The sequence below is a fragment of the Mus caroli genome, chromosome 7 (assembly GCF_900094665.2).
Source record: "Mus caroli chromosome 7, CAROLI_EIJ_v1.1, whole genome shotgun sequence".
NCBI classification, from domain to species: domain Eukaryota; kingdom Metazoa; phylum Chordata; class Mammalia; order Rodentia; family Muridae; genus Mus; species Mus caroli.
This window is the reverse complement of record NC_034576.1, coordinates 125,382,115-125,396,763: the sequence shown is the minus strand read 5'-3', so window position 1 is coordinate 125,396,763 and position 14,649 is coordinate 125,382,115. Positions and strand designations below refer to the sequence as shown.

Here is a 14,649-nt window from a genome sequence, read left to right as displayed (position 1 = left end):
ATATATATATATATATATATATATATATATATATATATATGACAACCTGAATCGTCACATCATGAGAGAGAACTTTGCCATGTCAGCATGGAGGTCTTATGTCACCAGATTTTCCCACTGTTCGTGAAATGGATATAGACTCTCATATGAAATCTCCAAATTTTAAAACATTAACTCACATCTTTGTAAGGTGAATTAAGCTGAAATCAGTGATTCAAGGATGACTGTAGTGTTCCAGCCTACAGTGTGGGGTTACATGGAGTCTCGGTAAGCTCTGGGTTTGCTGTTACTGTGTCTCTGAAGAGTCCCCTCTAGTTGGTGGAAAAACCAGGCATCAAAGCCAGGGGCTGCTGAAATCCCTGACCTTCTCCCTTTCTAGACTGTGATCTGGCAGAATCCCCCGGAACACACAGTGCTTCTTAAGCTCTATAACTGAGACCAGAGGCAACTAACTCACCGCCACAGGCTTTGGTCGTACTTTCTTGAACTGTCTCCAGCTGGATACTGGTGCCGGGGGCCTCTGTAGTCCCATTCTGAGAAAGGGTTAGAGACAGGGGGGTTTCTGGTGGTGCTGAGTCCTTCTGGGCCACAGGTTCATGACGAGTGAACCAAGTCAGGCGGCTGACCTGAGAAGCAGAGGCGACCATGAGACACAGGTGGAAGCTGCCATTGTTCCTTATTTTTTCCAACCCTGCACCCACCTCAGCTCTCATGTTGGACACTGTTCATCATGTCCTCCAAGCAGCGTCGGTTCCCCGATTCCTCAGAACCAACGACCACACCTCTTGCTTGCTCCCCTGTCTTCTGACAGCCCTCCTCTCTAACTGTCCTAGCCCTAGGGTACAGCCCTGTGAGCCACGTGTTGGCCCTTTAGCTTAGTCTTTCTTCTGGTTCAAGGACAAGGTTGCACCTGAGCTGACAGGAACTACTAAGAACCAGGAATGTTTGTGGCTTTACACAATGGCAGTTCTAAAAAAAAATAATATAAATAAATAAATAAAGGTAGGGGGTTGGGGGGTGTGGCCCTAGGAACTCCCTGGCTCCCCATATAGCAGAATTGAAAAATGGGGTCCAAGTTCTGAGTTCTACATAGCTATGTCCCTAAAGCCCTACCCCAGACTTTCTGAACATTTCCATTGTCTTGCTTAAGCCTGGAGTTCCATATTCTGTTCTTTTGATGAGTCTCAAGAGGCTAGGCCTGTGAGCCCAAATGTACCATCTCTTTGGAGGGTGTCTCTGTGAACCAGCTCACAGTGACCACAGTGATGAGGGTGGTAAAAGACAGAATCATGGAGAAGTAGAGGTAGTGGACATCCTTCACGACAGCTGGGCGGTCATCAGGCTGGTCACACCGAGGCTGTGCGTAGACAAAGTCCAGGATCAGCCTGACCAGTCCTAGCAGCAAGCCCAAGATCAGGCCTGAGAAGGCACCCTGCAAACCAAAGGAAAGTCATCTTAGGGATGCTGAGGTCAGCAAAAGTTCAAGGCGCCGTCTCAGGGGCTGGTCTTTCTTGTGATGCTCACTGTATTGCAAAGCTGTGGAGTTATGAACCTGTCAAACTTCTCCAAATGCAGTCAGCCTTTGGTATCCTGAAGGATCAATTCCAGGCCCCATGGATAACAAACTTCTCAGGTGCTCAAATCCCTTGTGTAGAATGGTATAGTGTTTGAACATGACCTATGCATATTCACTTATGTATGTTAAATCATCTTTAGGTTATGTATAACAGCCAGCACAATGTGAATATCATGTAAATAGCTGCTATATTATATCATTTATATGATAATGTAAGAAAAATATCTGCACTTGCTCAGTAGAGACATGGAATTTTTTTCTTGCAAATATTTTTATCCTGCTGTTGGTTAAATCTGATTTAACCCACAGGTGCAGATGCCCGGCTATAATGAACTGATTACATATGCACACTCATTCCCTTCTAATCTGGCTTCCCAGTCAATGGCAAGAGTGTGTCAGGAAGCCAGGTGTGGTAATGAACGCCTGTAAGCCCCATACTCAGGAGATGTAGGCGGGAAGATTGCGGATTTGAAGCCAACCTGAGCATAATGGCTACTTTTGTCCAGGTGACATAACTTAAGACCACCTGGGTAGGGAAGCTCAGTGAGGGGCTGCCTGGACCAGGTCTGTCTGTGGGCCTGTGCACGCATCCTCCTCCCTACTTTTGACTGGATGTTATGTGATCACCTGCATCAGCCAAGTCCTTGCTACCTTAACTGCACCAGAATAATGGACTGTGACCTGGAAATGGAGGCTCAGTTCTCCCCTAAGTTTTTTGTCAGGATATTTTAACACAGAAATAGAAATACATAGTGAGGCCCTAGCCGGGCGTGGTGGCGCACGCCTTTAATCCCAGCACTCGGGAGGCAGAGGCAGGCGGATTTCTGAGTTCAAGGCCAGCCTGGTCTACAAAGTGAGTGCCAGGACAGCCAGGGCTACACAGAGAAACCCTGTCTCGAAAAACAAAAAAAAAAAAAACAAAAAAAAAACATAGTGAGGCCCTGAGTTAAAAGAACAAACACAGGAGGCACTTCCGAGAATACCTATCTAGTCTTTTCCCGGCCTGTGGCTTCCCATCCAGGGTTCTCGCTCCCTGGTGACAAGGCTAGCCCACACAGGTCCCTGCCAGACCACTCCCCCTCCATTTCTCCCAGCGCTTGTGGACAGCACCGGGTGTTGTGTCGCTAGTCCAGAGTTACCTTTTCATTGGTACGCTTCCAGAAACATCCCATGATGAAGACCATGGCCACGGGTGGCTGCAGGTAGGAGCTGATGGATTGAATGTAGATGAAAAGCTGCCCTCCCTGGCTGGCCTGCACAATGGGGATCCAGAGGATGGAGACCAGCACCAGGGCAAACACAAATATCCTGTGAGAAGAGAGGAAAGCAGGCCTGGCTTCTCCGAACACCCGCTTTCCTCTCTTTATTGTGCAGCTTCGCGGAGCTGTAAGATCTGTAAGACATGAGACCTGTCCCCCGCCCCCGACTCCCCCCACCTAAGAGTACGATGCAGTATCCTTTGCTGAATTTGCACAGTACCATCAGCCCTGCACAGGCATCCTGCCTAAATATCCCCTTCCCATTTTACAGTTTATTCCAGCTGCCGCTAAGTAACTGGGCATGCCTGCTCCTCCATGTTAGCCTTCCCTGGAGCTCCTACAAGTGCCCTCGGCCACTCAGCATTTGATCTTCAGCTGCTGCCTCGGCTGTGTAATGGTCTCTGAGGTCCATCCATATTTCATACTCCCCTCCTTTTCAGAGACAGGGACAGCACACACCCAGGCTGACCTTGAATCCTCCTGCCTCAGCCTCCCAAGGGCTGGGATTTCAAGTGTGTGCTAACTCCTCAGGATATTTCATTGATTTAAAAAAGAAAACCATCAAGGCTAGAGAGATGGCTCAGTGGTTAAAAGCTTAGGCTGCTCTTCCAAAGGACCTGGGTTCAAGTCCCAGCTCCCACATGGCAGCTCACAACTGTCTGTAACTACAATTCGAGGGGATCCAGTGCCCTATTCTGGCCCTCAAGGGCACAAGGCACACACATGGTACACAAACATGGTACACAAACATACATGCAGGCAAAAACACTCATACACACTAAATGAATCTTTAAAAAGAATTGATTTTGTAGGCAGAGCATTTAGGGTGTATAAACCTCATGTGGAAGTCAGAGAATTTATAGGAATTGGCTCTCTTCTTCCACCATGGGGTGGGTGCCTGGGTATCGTACCCAGGCCATCAAGCTTGGCAGTAAGTATCCTCACTTGCTGAGCTATTTTACCAGACCATTTCACCGCATCTTGTGAGCGTATGTGCCATGAACACACCATTCTCTCCCTTTGCTTGTCCTTCACCAGCTGATGACAGCAGAACCGCCCCCTGCCCTTTGCTACTGTAAACTACTTGGATAAACATCTGAATACGGGTCTCTGGACATATGTCCTCAAATCTAAGAATACAAACTTTTAAGTGATTTGGTAAGTTTATGCTTAACGTTGTAAGGGCCCATCGGGTTGTTTTTAAGTGGAATCAGTCATAGTCCCATGTGTACTGCATAGGAACCCTGTCTTCCTGCATCACCTTTCCAGGTACTGGGGTGACAGGCGTGAACCACCATGCCTGGCTGTTCCTGGCATTCTAGTGGGAAACAGTGGTGCCAAGCGTAGTAAATGATGCTGAACGTCTTGTTACAGGCTCGTTGTTACATCTTTCTTGGTGAAAAGCCTATTCAATTGTTTTGGTGGTTGGTCATACTATGTTCTAAGAGTGCTTCGTATTTTCTAGATTACAAGTTCTTTTTTTTTTAAAGATTTTATTTATTTTATGGATGTGAGTCACTCTGTAGCTGTACAGATGGTTGTGAGCCTTCATCTGGTTGTTGGGAATTGAATTTAGGACCTCTGCTCGCTCTGGCCCAAAGATTTATTTATTATTATAAATAAGTACACTGTAGCTGTCTTCAGACCCACCAGAAGGAGGTGCCAGATCTCATTACGGGTGGTTGTGAGCCACCATGTGGTTGCTGGGATTTGAACTCAGGACCTTCAGAAGAGCAGTCAGTGCTCTTCCGCACTGAGCCATCTCGCCAGCCCGATTACAAGTTCTTAAGCATGTAATGTGGCTTGCAAACATTTTCTCCAGTCTGTGGCTAATCTTTATATCCCTTTAATGGTATCCTTTCAAGTGACCAAGTCCAGCACATATCTGGCTTTTCTTTAATGGGTTAACATTTGGGGTCAAGTCTAAGGACTCTTTCCCTGAACCACAGCTGAGACAGCCCTATGCATGCAACTCGTATGTGACAGGGCTTCAGGGAGCAGCTTATCTATGTCTGTTTTATATCCCATTGTCATGATGCCCATTTCTGCTCTCCTACTGGACTTCAGGACTTGCAAGAGTCTTGGAATAGAAATTATCCCTGACTCAGCTTCAGAGCACCCCACTGTGTTACCCAGAACCTCCTACTACCCCTCAGGTCCTAATGCAGATTGGTGCTTCCCCTCTGAATGTCTGGGTTCTCCTCATTCCCAGTCAGGACACTCACTCCTAAGGGCTTTAACTGTCTCTCTGACTTGGTCTCCACTCCTAGCATTATCCCAGCAGATGCAAATCTTTTAGTGCTATGTTCTGGAACTGCAGGATTGTTTTTCAAATACTGGAACATTATATTAAACGACTATTCTAATACCAGAACACAACCGGTGTGCACAGGACATCCCTTGAGTAAATGACTAACTCCTGCCAAGGTCCTGCGACTCAGCAGCAGCAGCTGAGACCAAGGCAGCTTGGGTACATTGACTTTACCTGGCCCTTCATTGCTAGGTATTTGACTTTACCTAGTCCCTTCATTGCTAGGTATTTGGACTTTTCACTGCCCAGAGTCCTACCCTATAAGGCCTTACCTGCCCACAATCATGAGCTCCCTTTCAGATGCCCGTGGCCGGATGTGGTTCCACAGGTCCATGGTGAAGATGGTGCTGGCACTGTTAAAGATGGAGGTGAGGGAGGACATGAGAGCCGCCACCATCACAGCCATCATGAGCCCACGGAGTCCTGGGGGGCAGAAGGGAGGTCTATAGGCCTTGGGCTTTCTGATGGCCACATCTGTCTTCGCTTGGGACTCTATTACCCCAGGCCCAAAGCTAGCTGATCCTGATGGCTCAGCTCTGAGGAGGTAGACCTTCTATTGGCATAGTCAGACAAAACTTTGTGGTCCTGCCAACTTCTGGCCTTTGGGGTGCCCATCGCTCTCCGTGTCATCCATACCTCAGATTATCACCCAGACAGTATCCTTCTTTCTGGGTGGTCCGGGGGACTGAGTATAGGGGTGAGGGGACTTTACCTGTGGGCAAAAGTTCCAGCACAAGTTTGGGGTACGCGATGTCTGAACAGCCAGAGGGGTTGCTACAGACCCGCTGGCAGATGTCGGGATGCGCACAGGCTACTTGATCTACGGAGGAAATGTAAGCCCACAGTGAGACAGACAGGTCCTGAGCCCAGGCCCAGCTACAGTGTGCCAGAACCAGGCCAGCCCTAGAAGGGTCTATGAGCTTATAGCCAAGAGAACTAGGAAGGAGCCTCAACTCTAAGCTGTGGCCATGCCCCTTCAGCTTTCTGCCAATCTGTAGAACTGGCATGATGCCATACTACTTCATAATATTTAGCCTTGACCGTTGTCTGCAAAAGCATCTTTGTTTTGTAAGATTAGAACAAGGCTGGCAAGATGGTGCTGACCGTGCCGGCAACCTGTTTGATCCCTGGGTTCCCAGTGGTGGAAGGAGAGAACAAAAGCTCACGTTGCCTCTGACCTCCACACGGATGTCATGACACACACACACATTCACAGAAACATACTTACCCCATCCCAGCTCCCACATACATAGTTCATAAGTGGACGAAGGGCCAGCAAGCCTGAGGACCTTCATTTAATCTCAAGGTGCCATATTACAGAAGGAGAGAACAGAGTCCTGCAAGTTGACCTCTGACCTCACACAGGTGACATGGCACACTTGGATGCAAACGTGTGCACACACAAATGCATACACACACAAATGCACACAAACACTCACACAAATGATTTTTAAAAATAGGTCAATGGATAAAAATTTAAGACACATTAAAAATGTAACACCCTTCAGTCCTTCTTAGAAGGAGAACAAAATACTCACGGGAGCAAATATGGAGATAAAGTTAGAGCAGAGACGGAAGGAAAGGCCATCCAGAGACTGTCTTACCTGGGGATTCATCCCATATACAGTTATCAAACCCAGACAGTATTGTGGATGTCAAGAAGTGCTTGCTGAAAGGAGCCTGATATGGCTGCCTCCTGAGAGGCCCTACCAGAGCCTTACAAATACAGAGATGGATGTTCCAGCCAACCATTGAACTGAGTGTGGGGTCCCCAGCAGAGGAGTTAGAAAAAGAACAGAAGGAGATGAAGAAGAATGCAACCCCACAAGAACAACAACAATATCAACCAGCCAGTCCCCCAAGAGTTCCCAGGGACTAAGCCATCAACAAAGGAGTACTCATGGCTCCAGCTGCACACGTTGCAGAGGATGGCCTTGTCATGCATCAATGAGAGGAGAGGTCCTTGGTCCTATGAAGGCTCAATAGGTGCCCCAGTGTAAGAGAATCGAGGGTGGGGAGGTGGGAGTGGGTAGGTGGGTGGAGGAACACTCTCATAGAAGCAGGAAGAGGGAGGATGGATTAGGGGATTCGGGGACAGGGGACCAGGAAAGGGGATAACATTTGAAATGTAAATAAAGAAAATATCCAATAAAAAAATTTAGCACCTAAGGATGATCACACAGAACATAGTAAGAACATATCGCTACTGTTACTGGACGCCAAATAGACTGTGATACCTACTATCCAGTCATAGGAAGAATCATACCTCAGACTTCATCTCCTCAGCTGCCAGGATGGGGGACAGCTATTCACAGCTACAGTGAAGTCCCTCCGTGTTACTTTTTAAAAAATACTTAGTTTTTTCTTCTCAGGTGTTGGGTCTAGATCTCAGGGCTTTGTACACACTGGGCATGCAGTCCACTACTGAGCTGCACTCTAGTCCTGTCAGTGCAGTCCTGTCAGTGCTTTTAAGTACCCCCCCCCCATCCATCCTGCTTTTCTCAGCTACTCATACGGTTCAGTTACTGCTGCTCATTAGCTTTAGATTCAAGCTCTCCGTGAGTTTCAAACCCTGAATATCTTTCCTCTCTTTTCTCATCTTTTTTTTTTTTTAAATACTTTATCTTTAGCTGTGTGGTGGTGACACAAGCCTTTAATCCCAACACGAAGGAGGCAGAGGAGACAGGCAGATTTCTCGAGTTCAGGGCCAGCCTGGTCTACAGAGAAAATTCTAGTGGTTTCCAGGACAGCCAGAGCTACGCAGAGAAACCCTGTCTTGAAAAACCAAACCAAACAAACAACCAAACAACAACAACAAAAACCTTTATCTTGAAATTATATGTCCATGGCTGTGTCTGTAAATGGGCTGTGCACATGATTACAAGAGCCCACAAAGAGGCTTTGGGTCCCCTGGAACTGGAGTTCCAGGGGGCTGTGAGTGGCCTAGCCTGGGTGCTGGGAACTGAGCTCGGGTCCTCTGGTAGTATATGATGAGCTCTTCACTGTGAGCCATCTTTCCAGCCCTACCCTTTTGCTCCCCCCTCCCCCCAATCCTTTCCTCTCCTGAGAAGTTCTCTAGTGTCTCCAGTGTAAAATTGCCCACCCATCCTGGTTCTCTAGTTTGTCTCAGTGACGCACCTCTGCTGTGGCTAGGGTGTGGTTTGAGTTCACGTGTAGAGTTTGGGTCCTCAGTGTGGCAATATCTGGAGGTCCTTTAAAAGGTGAGATTTAGTAGGAAGTCCTTAGATCACTGGGATGTGTCCCTCAGAAGGGTTAAGATTGGGCTGGGGAGATGGCTCAGTCAGTAAGATGCTTGCTGAGCAAACATGGGGCCCTGAGAAACTGGGCACAGTGACACACACTGGTGATGCCAGCCCAGGAGTGAGGAGGGGTGGGGAGGCAGATAGGAGGATTCCTGGAGTTCGCTGGCATCCTGATCAGATCAGACCAGGTTCACTGAAAGACCCTGTCTTTAATAAAAGTAAAGTAGACAGAAATTGAGGAAGACACTCAATATCAACTTTCACATGTACCTGAACACATATATATTGTGTCTGCATATACACACACACAACCATATATACCCATAGGCCATATGCATGCACATCACAACCCTCAGAAAAATCAAGGACTTGTGGCTTTAGAGGAAACCACTCTAGAGAAGAAAACACTCAACAGCCTCACTGCTGGGGCACAGAAACCTCCCACTGCTGAAGTTCAAACCTGTGTGCTTCATTCTGCCCTGGGAAAGTTCCCTTCTCTATGCAGATGGGGAAGGAGGAGGGTCCTCTCACAGACATTTAACCAAGGGCTTTTCCTAAAAATGCAACCTTCAAACACAAACTTACAGAGCATGTTCAGTGGGGAGCAGTGTTCTTCCCACAGTGTGTCCAGGCCCAGGAGAGTGGCCTGCTGATAAAGTGCTTGCTGCGCAAGCATGGAGACTGAGCTGGGGTACCTGGCACCCATGCAAAGCTGAGCGCAGTGCAGGTCTGTAAAGCAAGTGCTGAGGAGATGAAGATGGGCAGAGCTCAATGCCCCCTGGTCTAGCTGAGTCAGCGAGCTCCAGGATCCGTAAGATGGGTTCAAACAGTGAGGTGGAGTGACAGAGATCAGCCATTCACACACAGAGAAAGAGAGAGAGACAGAGACACAGAGAGAAAGATAGATAGAGTGAGACAGAGAGACACAGAGAGAGAACAGATAGAGGGGGATGGAGCGCGGGGCAGGAGGGGGAGAGGGAGGCAGAGAGGGAGTTAGAATGTTCACATTGATGAAATTAGTTGGTTCGACTAAGTTTTAAATGACCCCAGCGGCCCTGTGATAACACACCATTCCATAACATTACTTTCCTGTTAATTAATAGCTCTTTATATATAACATGTCTGCTTGACAGAGACCTCATTCCCACCCATCTTACAGATGAGAAAACAAAGGAGAGAGGTGAAATGATGTGATTGAGGCCACATAGCTCCTAAGAGGCAGAGCTGAGGCTCAAGCACAGGCAGTCCAGGACAGCCCAGGTTAGTGATGTGCCTATCACTAGCTCCTGACACCACAGCACCCCAGAGGCCCCTGGCCACAGCAGCCTATTAAATACAGTTTATCCCTGTGTATAAACTTCTTGACTGCATTTAAATAAAAAGACCTAGCCAAAAAAACCTAGCAATACAGGTGCAAACCTGTAATTCCAGCACTTGAAAAGCAGATGTGGGTTCAAGGCCAGCCTAGACCATATAAGATTCTGCCTCAAAAAGAAGACCTTATGGTTTGTGTGGTGGCGGTTGTATGTGTATGCATGCGTGTGCGTGTGCATGTGTGTGTGTGTGTGTGTGTGTGCATGCATGTGCGTGTGCATGTGCATGTGTGCCTGTGTGTGCATGTGTGTGTTCCTATAGAGTTACTTATGCCCCCTGATATTTATTGTCACAGGAGGGGTCCCATCAGGCCAAAGTTACCAGAATACTGAGCTCAAACCACAAAGGACCAGCACGTGACCTGTCTTGGGGGAATAAGCACATGGAACCACCATGACCTCAGAGTAGTTTGTGGCATGACGAATGAATGCAGACGACCTCAAGCATCCACACCAGTGGGTCTCGTCTGCGGAGTCAGTGTTGGGGAGCAGTGTGAAGTCAGTAGATAGATCACGAGACCATTTCCCAGAGCCTGAGACTTGCAGAGGGACTGCTGACCTCTGCCCCTCTGCTCCTCACCTGGGAAGAGGACTCTGCTGACCATCCCAGGGAACACCATCAGGAAAAGAGGAAGCACTTTCAGGTACGCAGCCATCAGGGAGCCGCCTTTGGCATGAGACAGGTTCTTGGCAGCCAGACTCCGCTGAACAATCACCTGGAACATAGTGAAGGTGGTCGGAGGCTGCATAGCTCCTCAGTAGGAGTGGTGGGACTGAGATCTGGGTCCTTGCTTAGGAGAAAGCATCTCTCTTCATCTTTATCCCCTGGTCTGACTGCCCCCTCCCTATTATATCCAGAGTTAGACTTTGTCAATTACAGTTCACTCCAGAATTAACCCACCTTTTCGGCTACCATAGTTAGGTAAAAGAATGTACTCAAGACAGTCCAATTAAATCTGTCAGTAGAACAACTTCATACACACACACACACACACACACATTTTTTTCACATATATACACAAATACATATATATGAATGTATTGTGTATATTATATAAAACATGCATATATACCTGTATATGAATACACACACACATATGCAAAGGAGGGGTCGGAGAGATGGTTTAGCAGTTAAGAGCACTGGCTGCCCTTGCAGAGGATCCATTGTCAGTTTCTAGCACCCACATGGTGGCTCACAAGCATGTGTCACTCAGTCCCAGGGTATCTGAAGCCCTCTTCTCACTTACAGGAACCAGGTTCACACATAGAACACCAGCATACATCCTGGCCAACATTCATAGACCCACAGTAAAAATAAATAAATGCTTAGGAGGCAAAGGAAAGATGTACTCTACCAAGATAGCCCCAGTGGGATTGCTATGACCCAGTAGGCTGCACCTGGACATCTCATAGGTAGGGCTCTTGGAGGATGACATCACCTTGATGATGTCACCTCATAGAGGTGGAGTTACGCAGCCTGGGTTCAAGCTTGTCTCCTCACCACCTGGCTGTGTGAACCTGGGAACCCAGTGTCACCTCTCTGTGCCTTAAGTATTCTCACTGACCAAATGAACAGCTTTGAAATTAGGTAGAAGTATTTGGAGAACTCAGGATAGAGTCTGACACATAGATAATTATCTCTCATAGATAATAATTGCCATAATTTGCATGATAGGTTTTTTTCTTTTTGTTCTGCTTTTGCTGTTGTTGGTTTTTTTAAAAAAATATCCTTTTTGTGCTAAAATAACTATTTTCCTAACTAACTGGAGACCTCACTCAGCACCTTGAACAAGAAGAATGTGCAAGGGCAGGGTTTATCCCCCTCTGGACCATTCCCCTAAGCTTTGCTAGACTTCACAGTACAACGTGCACAAATTTAGGACAAAAGTAAGACTATGTTGAGGCCCATTTCTCTGAAGGAGCTTCGAGACTCCATCAGACAGACACCAGAGGTGTTACAGTGTCAGGATGGTGATAATTATAAAATGTTTGCTAATGCTATGACTGCAGAAATAGTGACAGAAACTGAGCCAGGGGACAAGTGTTGGGGCCCAAGGGATACATCCCCTCTGAGCTCAAAAGCCCTGGTCATGACTAGGACAATCTCAGTCTGTGGCTTTTCAATTCTAAGCTGATGGAAGTTGTGGCCATTGAGTGATAGAAGTTGTGGCCATTGAGTGATGGAAGTTGTGGCCATTGAGTGATTCGTTTTATTTTTGATCCTGTGTGCTCTCAGATTTCTTTCGTCTCACTGTACTTTTTAAAAAGTGGCACCCTTAACCTCTCACAGGACATGCTTATCTGTCATCTTTCTGTGTCCCAGACACAAAAGGGCAGAGTACCTTCATATGGGCTCTAGATTCCTAAGTGTCAGGAGTGTCTGGGCTATTTGTTGAACAAATTTATTTCCTTATTTTCTTATAATGGAACTTATGACTGTCTCTTTTCAGACATCAAGCAGTGTTTTACACACACACACCTTTGTGACCAGCAGCTCTAGATCCACCATTAGCATTTATAAGAGCAAGAACCAAAGCAACTGATAGAGGAGAGGATGGAAGAAATGGAGGATATATATGGGGAAACAGAGAACAGTATACAGCAAAGTCACACCGCGGACGTCAGCCACCCCAACGCATCTGAGAGGCCTTCAGCCAGCTCCCATACCTGATCTGTACACCAATACCAGAGAGATGGGATGGACATGCCAAACAGGATCCCAGGCCAGGGGAGATCAGACGTCAATGGATCTCGGAAGATGTGGAAGGCATCTTCTCGGGGTAGCCCACAGCTGCTGTTCTCACTCCGGTTACTAGCCAGGGCTAAGAAGTACTGGTCCTTCAGGCCTTCCATTCCACCAACAGCTGCAAAACCTAGGGAGCAGAGGAAGCCTAAGATTGCCAGAACCCCATGGAGTACATAGCAAGGTAGAGACAGATGGTGGCCTAGTTAGAGCAGAACTCCAGAGGAACAGTGTCCCTTTAAGGGTTCTTAGTCTGTCCTTTTTCTCTTGTCTTCATACCTGCTGTAGATTGCTTCCCAGAATAGTTTTCTGTTAAGTTTATCTGTTTACACAGAGACTTGGGTGTGCGGGCGAACGGGTGTATTTGTGTGCACATGCCATAGTGGAATGTCAGGGTTAGATCAGAGGGCAACTTGTGAGAGTCAGTGTTCTCCTGCCACTGCGTGAATGCCAGGGATAAAACTCAGGTATAAGGCCTGATGGCAAGTGCCTTTATTCTCAGAGTCACCTCACTGACTGACTACTATCCCTGAATTCACAGTATAAAGCATATATATATATATATATATATATATATATATATATATATATATATGTAGCAATCCATCAATAGGTCTCTGATGTTAAATAATAAAATAGTAGATCTTAGAATGGCTTGGTTATGAAACTGGGAACATACACACAAAGGTATTCAAAGAGCAAGGAGCTGGGAAGATGGCTCAGAGGGTAAAGTGTTTGCTTCACACACACAAGGCCTGAGTTTGGATCCCTGGCATCCACATAAGAGCCAGGCGACATAGTGATCATCTGTAACCACACCATTGGGATAGCAAAAGAAGAGGGGTGGATCCCGAGGGCTTGATACTCTAGCTAATGGGTAAGCCCCAGGTCCAGAGGGAGATCCCTGTCTCAAACAATAAGTTAGAAAAAGATGGAGGAAGACATCTGACATCAACTCCTGCCCTCCACGTGTGTGCTCATGAACAAGCACACCCATAGACACGTGTACAAACACCACACACACACACACAATCAGCAACAACTCTAATTCAATTAAAAAAAAAAAAACTTGGGCTACCTTATGATATCAAAGTCATAGGTCCTGCTAATATCGCTGTAGTTTGTGATCCACCTTTAAAACTGGGAAATGTTGAGAGGCTCACCTGCCACAAATGGCCACACAGCTTGGCCTGGATGAAGACACCAGAGGCCCCTCTGCCTTGTGGCCCACTTGCAGGGGGAGCCACTATGAAGTGCAAGTATGTGGTGGAGAGTTGGGAAAGGAACAGTTTGAACATTATGAAGAAAGGTGGAAATGGAATCGGAGGGTAGTGAGGGGCAGCCTGGTGTGAGTAGCCTCTGCTGCCACCTGAAACCACGGTAATGTCCCAGCTGGTGCTATGGGCCATGTTTGTGTCCCTCGCCATGCAGCAGCAGGGGTCTGTGCCAATGTCTGTGGCCCACGTTACCACCAAAAGCCATGTAGATATCCCTGCTTTAGGCTGCTGCCTGGGACCATGTTAATGTTCAAGGGCTGTGCAGAACTGGCCCCACTCATCAGCAGCTGTGGCACTTGGGGGAGAGTGTGCCCCATACCTTACCTGGGTGGCATAGTAGAGTGGTCCTGGTAGCAGGATGGGGACAAAAGGTGAGCCGCCCAAGGGTGTGAATACAGAAGAGCTGGCACCACCCTTTGTCTGGAGAGATGGCTCAGCAGTTAAGAGCACTTGCTTGAGTGCTTAAGAGGAATGGTGTTCAATACCCAGCACCGACATAGAGGCTCACAACCATCTGTAACTCTGGTCCCGGGGCCTCCAATGCCTCAGCAGATGCTGCACGTGCACAAGCTCATATGCAGTCATGCAAGCACACTCACATGCATGCACCCCCTACCCCATCTCCACTGCCACACACACACACACAGACATGCAGGCATACATGCAGACAAAATACCCAAGCACATAAAAGAAGTTAAAAAGTTTTTGAGGGCCGGGCGTGGTGGCGCACGCCTTTAATCCCAGCACTGGGGAGGCAGAGGCAGGCGGATTTCTGAGTTCGAGGCCAGCCTGGTCTACAAAGTGAGTGCCAGGACAGCCAGGGCTACACAGAGAAACCCTGTCTCGA

At 47.5% G+C, this 14,649-nt stretch overlaps 1 protein-coding gene across 3 annotated transcripts in view; it reads right to left on the bottom strand.

The window, feature by feature from the left end:
* The window catches only part of Slc5a11 (solute carrier family 5 member 11), a 63,222-nt gene that overhangs the window by 2,513 nt on the left and 46,060 nt on the right, over positions 1-14,649 (bottom strand). For all 3 annotated transcript variants that reach the window (XM_029480116.1, XM_029480115.1, XM_029480114.1), the window contains 7 exons: positions 12,450-12,655; positions 10,363-10,498; positions 5,859-5,966; positions 5,419-5,569; positions 2,716-2,884; positions 1,217-1,432; positions 458-626 (listed from right to left, as the gene is read on the bottom strand). In XM_029480116.1, the coding sequence (XP_029335976.1) occupies positions 458-626; positions 1,217-1,432; positions 2,716-2,884; positions 5,419-5,569; positions 5,859-5,966; positions 10,363-10,498; positions 12,450-12,655 (1,155 nt within the window). The remainder of the gene's footprint in view (positions 1-457; positions 627-1,216; positions 1,433-2,715; positions 2,885-5,418; positions 5,570-5,858; positions 5,967-10,362; positions 10,499-12,449; positions 12,656-14,649) is intronic.